The sequence below is a fragment of the Kryptolebias marmoratus genome, linkage group LG17 (assembly GCF_001649575.2).
Source record: "Kryptolebias marmoratus isolate JLee-2015 linkage group LG17, ASM164957v2, whole genome shotgun sequence".
Lineage (NCBI taxonomy): Eukaryota > Metazoa > Chordata > Actinopteri > Cyprinodontiformes > Rivulidae > Kryptolebias > Kryptolebias marmoratus.
The window spans coordinates 20,929,954-20,942,950 of NC_051446.1; the positions used below are offsets into that span (position 1 = coordinate 20,929,954).

The window sequence follows — 12,997 nt, forward strand, 5'->3', positions numbered from 1 at the left end:
GGCTCGTTTCAGCTGTAACTTATAATTCACATGATCAGCCTGGCAGCAAAGCAGAGGCTCACAAAGCTGCAGAAGGTCAAAGTGATAGAAGACTTTCTTTGTTTCCCTCCTCGGGAGACGCAAATTCAGGCACAGCTAAAGGGCATCAGATTTACCTTTCTGAGGAGACACCAAATGAAGGTTAAGTTTTATTTTCCTGCCTGTTTGATGGGAAAAATGGCTGCCAGCATGGCACCAAGGACAACTAAAAACACATCCAGAGTGAGCGACGAGCGCTGAAACTGACTCATTAAAGCTAAAATAAGCAGAACACCAGCTGCAAGCTAAGAGTAGCAAAACACTTGCTAAAAAGAGCAAAACAATAAAAGCTAAAAGTAGCAAAAGGCCAACTAAACGCTGAATGTGGCAAATAGTTAACTAAATGCTCTCGGTACTAAAAGACCAGCTAAAAGCTAAAAAAGTAGCCAAACAGTAGCTAGAAGCTAAAAGAAGCAGAACACTAAAAGAAACAAAGTGCTAGCTAAAAAACAAAACAAGTTGTGAAACACTGGATAAAAAGTAAAGTAGCAAAAGGCCAGCTAAAAGCTAAATGTAGCAAATAAATAATACTATAAAGTAGCAAAACAGTAGCTAGAAGTTAAAAGCAAAAGGCTAGCTACAAGCTAAGAGTAGCAAAATGTCCTAAAAAGAGCAAAACAGTAGCTAAAAGCTAAAAAAGGCAAAAGGGTAGCTACAAGTATCTAAAGGCTAGCTAGAAGTGAAAAGTAGCCGAAGGTTGGCTAAAAGGCTAGCTAAAAATAAGGACTTAAAGAGAACTTGATGTATTCGTAAGGGGAAAAAATCTTTGTTTAATTATATTTTGAAATTATTTTGCTGTATGAATGGCTAAAGTAGCAGGAAGTAAGCAGAAGTCGCAAAATTGCAAAAACCTTTGTAATAATACCAAAAGGGACAACGGTTGTGTGAACGCTGAAACTAACGCAGCTTTTAGTGATATTATTTCCATCTATTAAAATGTTGCTTTCGGCCACTGTTAGCTGTCCTGTCTCAGAGGAAATTTAGCATCTCTTTGGTTTAAACTAATAAAACAAACCAAGAATGTGCAAATATATTTGCCAATAAATATGGAATTTCAAAATGGCAGATTTTTAATAAAACTTAGCATTTTGATTCTGGGAATTGTTTTAAGCAACAGATCTGTCTGTGGTGTTAATAAATAAACCACTAAATCCAGAACAAAACATTTCCTTAATTTTTCATTTCTATTCCACCCAAACATGGAAATAAGAAAAGGAGAGCAGAACTTCAGACTTAGGAATTAAGAAGATAATAAAAAGGACAGAACAAAAAGCTCAAACACAAGAATTAATTTGATTAGTGTGACTCCAGTCCATCTCAGAAAGAAAAGTCCAACAGAGGAGGGTTTTTGATATCATATTTTTATATCAAGCCACAAAAAGAAGAAACTCTTCTGGTTCCTGTTCTCTCCACAAGCGAAGATATACGAAATAAATACAAAATCTTGGCTTTTCAGAACAAGAAATTTAGGATTTTCAGGCTACATTTGTGTAAAATTTGCCTATCTTTTCTTAAAAGGGATTAAATGTTTTATGCTTAAGAGCACATTCTGCAGGACTTTACTCAGATAACTTCAAATCATTCATGTTTATGTTCCTATTTGCCCTGATGTGGTCAGTAATTAATTGATGCTGTTTTTATTTATTTTATCATTTGTGACTGAAAGAACCCTCAAACTTAATACGACTCATCATGTTTCAACGGTAAACCCGTGACCCAGTTAATAACAATCTGCGTTGTTTGCCGGCCTGTCGTTAAAATCAGGACGAACAAGTCGTTGCGTTACTCATCAGCGGCGTCGATCCGTGTTTGCTTAACCTCACAAGCTGAGCCCAATTCAAGGTGGCTGCAGCAGCCAGCTGACCTTTGGAAACAACTCAGAAAACCTGTGGTGGTAGTAGCTGAGAGTCATCTTGTGGTGCTTAAGTTTGTGCATAGAGTTATTTTCAAGGCCTTTAATCTCTAAAACAAAATGTTCCCCATTTGACTTTCCGCATACCTACTTTTCTCCCTCTTTCAATAATAAAAAAAGGGTTAATCACGACAGACCACTGGAGCACATGTCATTCCTCGCAGAGAGATTCCTTCCCGTAAGAAAAAGGAGGAATTAATTTTCAATTTTCCACTGATAGCTTACACCCATCCTCCCCTTTAACAACCTTCTTCTCACACCCGCCCTCCCCTTCCTCACTTCCCACTTGCTTCCTGTGATTTGAGTCTCCATTTACCCCACTCTCCTGTCTTCACACTCCCGTCAACCATGTGCTTCAATTAACAGGCGGAGGACTGTGTTGTAAACATGTTATTGCAGAGATCCCATGTCTCTCCTCGGTGAAAACGGGCAAAAAGGGTCCGTTGTCGCTGCGGGGTGTTCAAGTGGGCTGGAGGGGGTTTCTGAAGGGTTCTTCTATAAAAAAAATGAAAAGAAAAACAGGTATGGGTTGAATATTAAGGCAGCACACCACAAACACATTCAGAGCAGTGGAAAAAGAGCAGTATAGGCTCAGAGACCATCATGGTAGCCAAGACAAGCTAATTCTATGAGTTTGATCACCGTAGCAACATGTTCACCAGTAAAAGTTGTAAAGCAAAACGTGTGCCACTGATTTAATGAGAGAAAAATAGACAGAAGTGCAGCTTACGACATGAAAGGTGCTACGGAGGAGAAAGAGTCCGAAGCTGAAGGCGACCAATGTGGGACAATCCAGAGGTGAGGAGGACGGGTCCTGCTGAGGTCGGCGCTAACGCAGCTACAAGCAGCCATGTTGGAGTTTGAGGTTGGGCCAATTTACTGTTTCAACTTTGACAGGGCGTTTTGATTGATCTGTCCGGCTCAAAACGTAAAGATTTCAACACTGGGGGGTGCACCAATGAGCACCTGCGAGAGGATGAGAGGGAGGCAGGAGGAGCAGTGAGGCCACGAGGAGGTCAGAGGTCACAAAGGGGCAGAACTTCAAGGACTTAGGGTCCACTGTCCAGGAAGACGGGTAGTGGTAAAGAGGTGAAGATGGGAGTCCAGGCAGGATGGAGTGGATGGAGGAAAGTTTCAGGAGTGATTTGTGACAAAAAAGGTGGCAGCAAAGGTCAAAGGAAAGGTTTACAGAACAGTGGTCAGAGCAGCCATGTTGTTTGGTTTGTAGACAAAAAGACAGGAGACAGGAAGTGGCAGATGATGAAGATGTTGAGGTTCTCCTTGGGAGGGACGAGGATGGACAGGATTAGGAATGAGGACATCAGAGGTCCAGCACAGGTGGAAGGACTGGGAGATAAAGTTAGAGAGGACAGACTGAGACGGTTTGGACATGTGCAGAGGAGGGACAGTGGGTATATTGATAGAAGGACGTTAGAGACAAAGAGGAGACATGGAGGGAGTTTGAGTGAGGACAGAGTTAGATGGAGGAGGACGACTCCTGAAAAGGGAACAGCTGAAAGCAGAAGAGGACGAGGGGATGCACCAGTGAGTCTTCTACGAAAGACGTCGGTAGGAGTATCATTATGAGGTGTTGCTCATGTTGACCTTGTTGTGAGAGAGCTTGTGTATAATATTCAGTTGTTGTTTGGAGCTAAAGTCTTCTAAGACAAACACAAACTGTTGCCTCGCCAGGATTATGGATCCTTGAACATTAACACAAACTTATCACATATATTTGCTTAACTTCCTCTCTGCCTTCGTTCACTTTCATTCGGCCTTCAGGGATGAAAACACGTCATCAGAAAAATCTCGGCTAACAACAACAACAAGACCTCTCGGCTGTTTGGTTCACTGATTTTCTTGTCCGTGCCTCAGATTGCCCTGCTGCTGCTGCTGCTGCTGCTTCAAAAAGCAATCTTTTTCTTCCTCGTAAGGCCTGCAGAATACAGCAGCAAGCCCCAGTGAACAGATCACCATTTGCAGCTGCAATCAGCACAAAAAGGCACCGAGGGCATGGGAGTATAACAGCGTACTTCGACTCGCTGATGATAATGGCCTTGAGTCTGTTAAATAGCTCTCCATCACAGATCTTGTAAGACAGAAGAAGAAAAAAAAGAAAAGTCCACTGATATCCCCAAGTCAGGAAATATATTAAATGAAAAAGTGGATGCATTAAAGAAATTACATGAAAAAAAAGAGAAATAAGAACACTTCATAAAAATCCAGCTGAGCGGTATTTTATACTCATGTATTTTTTATACCGGCTTTATCACATCCAGGGTCGTGAGCACACCAGCCGAGCACTTGATCAGGAACATCATTCTAACGCGCCACTTTCCTTTCAGAACGGCCCTTCTTCTTCTTGCTCCTTATTCTGTAAGATGTCGAGGACAAGCTCTGAGTTCTCAGCTCAGTTTTCACGCGGCTGACCTGACAGCGTCACGCTCTGAATGCTTTACTTCATCCCAAAGATGCTCCTCTGGAGTGGCGTTTCTATAAATCAAAGACATTTGAATGAGACTTAGCGTCGTGTTAGAGCAGAAAACAAAGGCCTACTGTTCGCCGCTGCCGTCATGCTAGAGTTTAAAACTGAGATCATTTTATGTTGCGAAATGAGGATTTGGTGCAAATGTTTTAGTTAAACCTTGAAATTAACGCCACGCACAATCTCAAGCTCAAAGTGTGTTGTGAACGACTCCCAGATACCATCACATCAGATTTGAGTCCAATATCTGTAAAACTGACCGAGTTGTAGCCATTTTTGCGTCAGCTAGTCGACTAGATGTGGTGGCCATCTTGAAATGGACTGAATCGAAAAGCCAATCAGGTGTAGCTGTGCATCAAATTAGAACTTGTTGAAAGTTTCGTTAAAATCCGACCTGTGGTTCGTGAGATATTTTGCTAATAGACAAAATTTGTTTGAAGGAAACTGTTTAAAGAAAGCTCTTGCGCATCTAATGGTGCTTGGAGCGAGCATAGAGAGGACCCTCAGCTACTACCACACCAAACGTTGGCGCGATATCCATCAAACTGAGTTACAGCCATTTTGCGGTTTTCTAAGGTCCCCTAGCTGCGGCAGCCATCTTGAATTGCGTTGATTCCAAAAGGTAATGACTCGTAGACTTGCACCTATTGATTACTGATAGTTTCATTAAAATCTGCTGAGATATTTTGCTTACAGAGACACAAAACTAAAACATAATCACCCATATTTTGGCAGATAATCTTAGAGGTGAAGATGGGTTAAAGGTTTCAGGCTCAAACTCTCCACACCATCAGAGCCGTTGACACAAAAGATTGCTTCTGTAGATTAAATAGTATTATTGTTGCATCCGTATCTGACTCCACCATCTGTATATATCTACATAGATGTGGGTTTATCAGAGCAGACCGGCTCAGTGGTCTCTGCTGCTTTCTCACACAGGAAGAGGAAGTCAGCACGAGCTTCTGCGGCTCGACATGTTCGTCCTGATCGACTCTTCTGCTCACTACAGTCATAAAATGTTTTTTGCTTTAAGTTATGTTGTGTTTATCACCCGCCACGAAAGGCAAAGCATTTTGCTCACGTCTCTTTGTCGGCCTGCACCGTTAGCAAAACATCTCATGAAGAACCGAGCTATATTGGCATCTACACCTGATTAACTTCCGGAGTCAACTGGACTCAAGGCGGCCACACACACACACACACACAGTATGAGGAAGTACATCAGCCAAGTAAGCAGCAGCTATCTTCTAGAAGGGAGGTCTCCATCATGGCTGCAGATGAGCTGATGACAGAGTCGTATCCTACAGCCGGTCTCCTCAGCCGGGATTAACGACCTCTGCCGAGCGTACAAAAAGAAAGACTCAAGGTAAACCATTTTATCTTAAAATTTATTAACTTAGACATTGTTATCATTGGTTTGATGGCCCGATGGTGCAGAGGTTCTCAAGGTCTGGGGATCAAAACACCCATTAACACTTCGGGGGTTCTGTTAACGAATCACTGGTGATGATTTATAAACAACTTTAAATTGACTTTAGTGAATAAAGACAAAAGGATGAATGAACGGATGAGACGAATTGCTTTGTTTATCATCATTTAGGTCCTTCAACTTAACTCTTGATGGCTGTTTTTCCCCCTTAGAAGGTCATCAAGCCCCTCCCCTTTGTTTGAGAACCGCTGTGCAAAAAGGATAAATTCTCATTAACAAAGAGTCCCAACAGGTGGCCCGGTGGAGAGAGAGTGAGGCTGTGGATGTTCGGAGGATCGCAGCAGCAGCAACGAGTCACAAGCGTTACAGGAAGGCCCGGGTCCGCGTTGGTCACTGTCTCTTCGGCTGGGATTGGATGTAAAGCGCCACCAGGCAGTAAGCGACGCCTCCCACTGTGAGCGCCATGGTGGTGCGGTACAGTAGCCTGTCGGGGTAGCCGCGCTTTAGGTGAACGGGCCTGCCGTCTGGTTTCTGAGGAGGAGAGGAAACGGGACGAGGAAAACAAAATTATAACCGTTAAATTTATGATGAAAAAAACAAAACAAAGATCTGTGTCTGACAGTTCAGTTTAATGGAGTCAAAGCGCCATTTTCTATCAACTCTTTAATACCACGCCAAGGTCCTCGATACATAGCTCCCTTGTGACATCACACTTCCGGACACTCTCCCTTTTTCGTCGCCATTGCTGTAGGCGAGAGCTTCAATGGTTGCTTCGTGTTGGGTTAACGGACGTACCAACTGTGCAGACGGTTCAGCAAAGCTTTTTGGTCCCCATCAGAATTCGATTGAAGCGTTCACACCTCCCCAAACGAACCGGACTTTCTATTCAAACTGCTGTGTAACAATTGCTCACAAACTTAACGAAAATACCTCATCCAATCGAGACTTGTGGGATCTATGTAAAAGGATTTTTTTTATTATTATTTTGAACCATCTCTTTCAGCACTGTAAGAATGTTTGATTTTCAGAATAAAAGACTGCCTGTGAAAGGTTTATAAGGAACATTCTTTATTTAAAACCTAGTTTTTTTGCTCCAGTGTGCTTTTTCTGTCTCGATAGAATCAAGAAAACAAAGGCTTCTCGCAGAAACTTAACTCCAGCAGTCAATACTGCAATTTCCAATTGTTCGAGTCGTTGCCTCTTTTTATTTCTGTTCCAACCTCGAAAATACTTTATAGGTTGGGTGGGGGCGGCACGACCCCACCGTAGAGCAGCGAGTTAAACAAATATCCTGATGCTGAAATAGTTTCAGTCTTTTCATAAACATAACTGTCACTGAATAAAATAATGAAGACTGAATTATAGCCTCTGAACTTTAATACACGTTCATTGTTATGTTTCTTATAAAGTGCTTTCCAACATCTCTGTTCTGAACAATATTTTTGTCAATCAGCCACAATTTATTAACCAAGGTTAGCTGCATTCTGCTATATAAGTGGAAAAACCAAGCCTCTCATGCTGTGTTTTTTAATTATATAATTTTATGTCAAATGGATGTGGTTAGCATATCGTGCTCATGTTTAAGTTTATTGAGTGGCTCTTTGTGGGGGAAGAAGTTGCCCAGTCCTAGTGGAGGGGTAGAGGTAGAGCTGATGCTTGAAAATAGAGTTTGTCTCAAGACTCGGAGATACAGTTTGTTGTTTCTTATCACCTGGAAAATCCTCTGGAGGTCAGGAACCCGGTTTCCTTCCATGTGATCCGCTGGGGCCCTTGCTTCGGACAACACCATGGTCGGGGACTCGGCTGGCAACCCTTGCTTCATTCCCTGAATTAAAAAAAAAAAACAGCAAACTTGTTATACAGAAATACAACATTTGATCATATACAGAAAACAGCATTTTTAGAGTGCATGCTAGGTTTACCAATCCTTCTAGATTGTTTTGAGGATTTTTGCTTTAAAAAAAAAATCCTTGATTAGCTTCACAGTGAACATAACCAAGACTTTCTTCTTCTTCTTCTTATGGACCTCATTTTTATTATTTACCTCTTACATAACCTGCTCTACTTTGCTGCCCACCAGATCCAGCCTCGCGGACACGAGGCCTTGACAGAGCCATCAACAAACACACAAAGAGCTGAATGAAAATAAAAATCTAAAAAAAGACTAAAGGATATAAAAGGGGACGTTTCGAGGCAACCGGCCCACATCTTCAAGCACCAGAATCAAGGATTTAATGTGAGGAAGCAGGGTTCGATTTAGATTTGTCTTTCGTTTTGTTTTAGGTTAGATGTTTTTATTTGAGAATAATAAAGGTTATATTTATGTGACTAAACATTATCAGCAAATGAATCATTAGAATACATTTTCTGTTTGCGCAAATGTTCAAGAACTAGACAGTTTGTACAAATACTGTATGAGTGTTTTTTTTTGACAATAACAGAACAAACAACAAGTCTCTTCATATATCGATCTTCTGGATATTAAGCCCAAAAGAGTCAATAGTCATTTTGTAGGCTTATAAATACTCGTGATGACATGAGTGCTTCATTGATCGCAGGATTTTGGACTTGTGAGGCTGTTTAGGACTGAAATCGAAGAGCACTTCAGTAAAACAACACTGTGTTACCATCTGAATTTCTTGTGGGAAGCTGTTTTGGAGCCCTTCTTTTCTAAAAAAATCACACGCACTGTTTTATGAACCGCACAAGGTCAGTTATCTAAGGAATAAAAAAGAAATCTAAGTAAAAGCCTATTTAGCTTTTAACTGCGCTCACTTAAAGCAGATTTACTTTGCTTAAAATTTCCTCCAACTCGTACTGGACATGCAATATTTGATCTTGTGGTTTTATTTTACTCAGTGAAGTGCAGACTGCTGGTAAATCAAGCAGATAGTGGTTTCAGCATCCTCTCGTCTAAAAGCAGGTTGATGAAAGTTACTGGGACAGTCTCTACCTTGTTACAGCGTGTGGAGGCAGATGGCGTGGGCGTGTGGAAATCAAATGCGACACACAAAAAACACAAGGGCACTGCAAACAAATTTTTATTCAAAAGAAGTTCACAGCAGAGCCCAATTTTCACACAATTTGGAAATTATTCCCCCCTTATTGCCTCAAAGCTCCAGAAGCCTTTGATTAAATGTGATGATTTGTTTCTGCTCGGGTCAAACCAAGCTTAAAAAAAAAAAACATTAAAAAGATTCATGCTGAATCTCTCAGACGCTTCTGTTCGTCTTTAAACAGCAATGTGTTAACGGTTGGAGCTTGTGTTTGCGTCTCAGCTGCTTTTTTTTTTATTAGTCGTACAGGAAAAAGAAGCAGGCGCACCTATCAGCGTGAAGGAATAAAAGTTTAAAACTGTTCAACAAATTGGGTTTGTGTGTGTGTGTGTGTTATGACAGCATTACAAACAACACACACACAAACATTTGGTTCACGTGATTTGTGGGTGTAATAAATGGAAAATTGACTGGAGTGGGTTTACCCATGAGCTGTAAAATTATTAAATCAATGTTTATCATGTTATCCTCACCATCTGCTGCGGTCTGATTACCAGCAGAGTGCTGTATGTACTGGATTATCCACCTGAACCGTCTTTAAACAGCTTTCTGCCCAACCGCTAACACACGACAACCACCATGCAGCTCACCTGAGCAAAAAGAGACGGGAACTTTTGTTGCAATATCACTACTTAATGGCCTAAAAGTTGCACTTCAGTGCCTCTTAACTGCCACACACTTTTGTTGTTCAGGCCTTAATGCCTTTTTTGTAACGTAAACTTGGTCAGACTGCTTTTGTAGGGGAAAGCTGCTGTTTTGTTTGACCTCAGTTTTCTCCTGTTTACGTGCTGGTAGGTATGTATTATTTTAAAGGTTTGTATATTTTTGTTTTTTTTTCTGTGGAGTTAGGTAAGTTTGTTTTATTTTTCTTTCAGGGTTGTTTTGGCCTGAGCTCTCCTGTGGCTTTTATCAGTCTGTACAGAAAATAATTTAACAACTTGGCAGAAAATAAACACCATAACTGCCTATTCTGACACCTCATTCACTATCTGGATTTATGTTGATCCCTTATAGCCCCTAGACCAAGCCAGGGGACGTAACAAGTGACTTTAAATGTGGTTGTTGGTGTCAGACGGATTGGTCTGAGTATTTCAGAAACGGCAGCTCAAACTTCACTCATTCTAATTAAGGCCTGCAGAAAACTATCTCTGAAGGCACAACAACCTTGAAGACCACACCGGGCGCCACTCCTGTCCGCTAAGAACAGGAAACTGAAGCTACAGTTCATACAAGCTCACCAAAACTGGACAATAAGAGCTGCTTTGATTAGTCTCGTTTCAATGAACTCCAGCGGCCTCCACCGCCACCGAACCTCAATCTTATTAACCTTTAGGATGTCATGGAACAGGAGACTCACATTATGGACACGCAGCCGACAAATCTGCAGCAACTGTGCGATGCTAACGTGTCAATATGTGGACCATAATATCCTACTGAATCTATACCACAAAGAATTAAGGCAGTTCTGAAGGCAGAGAGGGTCCAACCTGGTACTAACAAGATGCACCTGTATGAGAATTCCTGCAGAGAATTCTGATAAACCTTTAATTTTATCTGTAAAATCTGCTGAAATGGAAAATAACCTATTACTGCAGTTACAGGGAGAAAATTCAAATATGTAGTACACACAAATTTTTAAAAGTGTCAAACTCCAACTCTAAATAAAGTTTACTTGTTCCCAAATGGAAAAAAATACAACAAAAATTCTTTAATTTGTAACAAACAGCATTTTGTCCCAATCTGAACTGTGCTCTTCTCTTCAGTTAAAATCCTTTGACCGTTCCTAAAAAATAAAATGTTCGTGTTGTAAAACCAAACACAGCCAAGCAATTTTCCGGCGTGCCTGAACGACGCGACAGCTAAAGTAAAGACGGAAACAGAGCTTCAGCCTGTCAGAGGAAACACGGCGGAGGGAAATCAATGTCAATCACGTCGCAACGATTTGCCTGCAGCGCTGGTATAATGATACTGGCACAGTTGTGTATCTTCGGGTAAATCCTCCACATGTGACAGACTACCACTCATCCAGCTCAATATTGCTTTGACATCCTGCAAAACTGTTTCTGCCAACATCATAAACACTGTTGATTCGACATGAAAGGTAAACAACAAGCAAGTGGAAGAACTCTCCTTTTGTTTGCTTACTGGTTTTGATAATAAAAGTAGCTCAAAATGGGTATATAAACATTGTTATCTAAAACAAAGGCTTTAGGAATTCAAATACTGTTTGATTTTAATTCAAATGGGAAAAGAAAATAATAAAAAAGGGGCCATCAGGTGTGAACTGCACAAGCTAATTAGTATACTTCCTTGATGTGTTAGTGGGCTATATTTTTTACTCTTATTGCAGTTTTAATTAGTTATCTTCCACATTTTTAAGGCTGATTAGTCCACACTAAAAGCACAACAAAAAAGAGGAAGATGGAGGACACACCAGGCAGATGCAATATTTAAAATAATCACAGTAAATTCCTATAAAGCCCCAATTCACAGAATAACTCTTACCCTTAGGGGTAGAAATTGTGTAAAAATGTGTGAAAATGAGTCCATTATATTGAAGGGAAAGTAAAGAGAAGAACCACAGTTTCTTACAGATTGTGCAGTTTTGCTGTTTAAACGTTTAGCTCAATTGAAAGAAGACGAATAATCAGCTTAAGTTTAAAATGAACTAAATTCAAATGAACGTGAACGCACCATTTACCTTGAAATGACACGGCGTGCCATTGAGAACAATCGTTGTTTTAGACAAAGCAGAAAAAACATCGCCAGATGACATATTAGGGTACAATTACGTAAATTAAATAAATCCACATATTGTTTTATATAATTCGGCCCAGTTTAAAGGCAAGTTAATGGAAGCAGATAATAGCTAAAGCTCATTCTTGATCAACCCACATCAAGGTCAACAAAGCGGTTATCGAGTCGGTTTCTCCGCCGGCACACGGTTTTCCGGACTCACCTGAGGGTTGTAGGCTGTTGCGGGACTACATCCCGTCAGTCTCTGAGTGAAACCGCTTAATTTGTAGTACATTTTCCCGCTGAAGGACAGGAGAAGGTGCTGCTTCCACAACAAATGGAGCGGTGAGGACCTTCCGTTCGGCTCCGAGCGTCAAAGGAAATCAACGTAGTAGAAAGCTGCCCCAGCGGTGCCTGACTAAAAATCAAGAAAATTATTTCAGCACGTACGCGGAACACAGTCACGCAGCTTTCTCTCTTTATTACCTGAATAATAAATATATTTTGTAATAAAGAAATAAAGTTACACATAAAAAATAAATAAAATAATAAAATAATAAAAAGCCACCATAAACAACAATCTGTGGGCAAACTGAAGCTACTTATATAATTATGAAACCTAAAAGACAGAAATTACAGTTTCTGTTACATTTACCTGCTGTTTTTCAAATTGTAGCTTTCTGATAAGGGTTTGCTCCTTTTTTTTGCTCTTAGCTACAGATTTGCTAATTTTAACTTTTAGAAGTAGTTGTGCTCAATATGGCTTTTAGCTACCTTTTTGCTGAACAGTGGCTTTTAGCTTCTTCTTTTTTTTTTGTTGCTAATTTTAGCTACTGTTTTACTAGTTTTAGCTTTTAGCTACTGTTTTGGTAAACAGATGTTTAGCTACAGTTTTACTAACTTTAGCATTTAGCTACAGGTTTGCTAATTTAAGCTTTTAGTTTTTTTGCTACTGTTTGCAAATGTTTGTGACAAAACAGTAGCTAAAAGCTAAGATTAGCAAATCGGTAGCTAAAATTAAAAAAAACTTTAGCTAAATGCTAAATTTGCAAAATTGTAGTAAAAATAACTTTTTACCAGAACTGTAGCTAAAAGCTAAAATTAGTAGCAACAGTAGCATAAAGCCACTTTTCAGCAAAATGATAGCTGAAAACTATAATTAGCACAACTATTCCTGAAAGCTAAAATGAGCAAAACCATATCAAAAAGCTACAATTAGCTAAAAGCTAAATATTGCAGAAAATGCAATTTTGCTAATTTTAGCTTTTAGCTACTGTTTTGCTTATTTTAAGTTTTGTTCA

General features: G+C 40.2%; 1 protein-coding gene across 1 annotated transcript; it reads right to left on the reverse strand.

Moving 5' to 3' along the window:
* Nucleotides 1–5,856: 5,856 nt before the first annotated feature.
* Nucleotides 5,857–12,079, reverse strand: LOC108246887 (cytochrome c oxidase subunit 7A-related protein, mitochondrial). Its single transcript, XM_017434650.3, has 3 exons — nucleotides 11,920–12,079; nucleotides 7,616–7,729; nucleotides 5,857–6,435 (listed from the first exon to the last, which is right to left on the reverse strand). The coding sequence occupies exons 1-3, from the start codon at nucleotides 11,989–11,991 to the stop codon at nucleotides 6,295–6,297; spliced, it is 327 nt and encodes a 108-aa protein (XP_017290139.1). The 5' UTR covers nucleotides 11,992–12,079; the 3' UTR covers nucleotides 5,857–6,294.
* Between the last annotated feature and the right edge of the window lie 918 nt (nucleotides 12,080–12,997).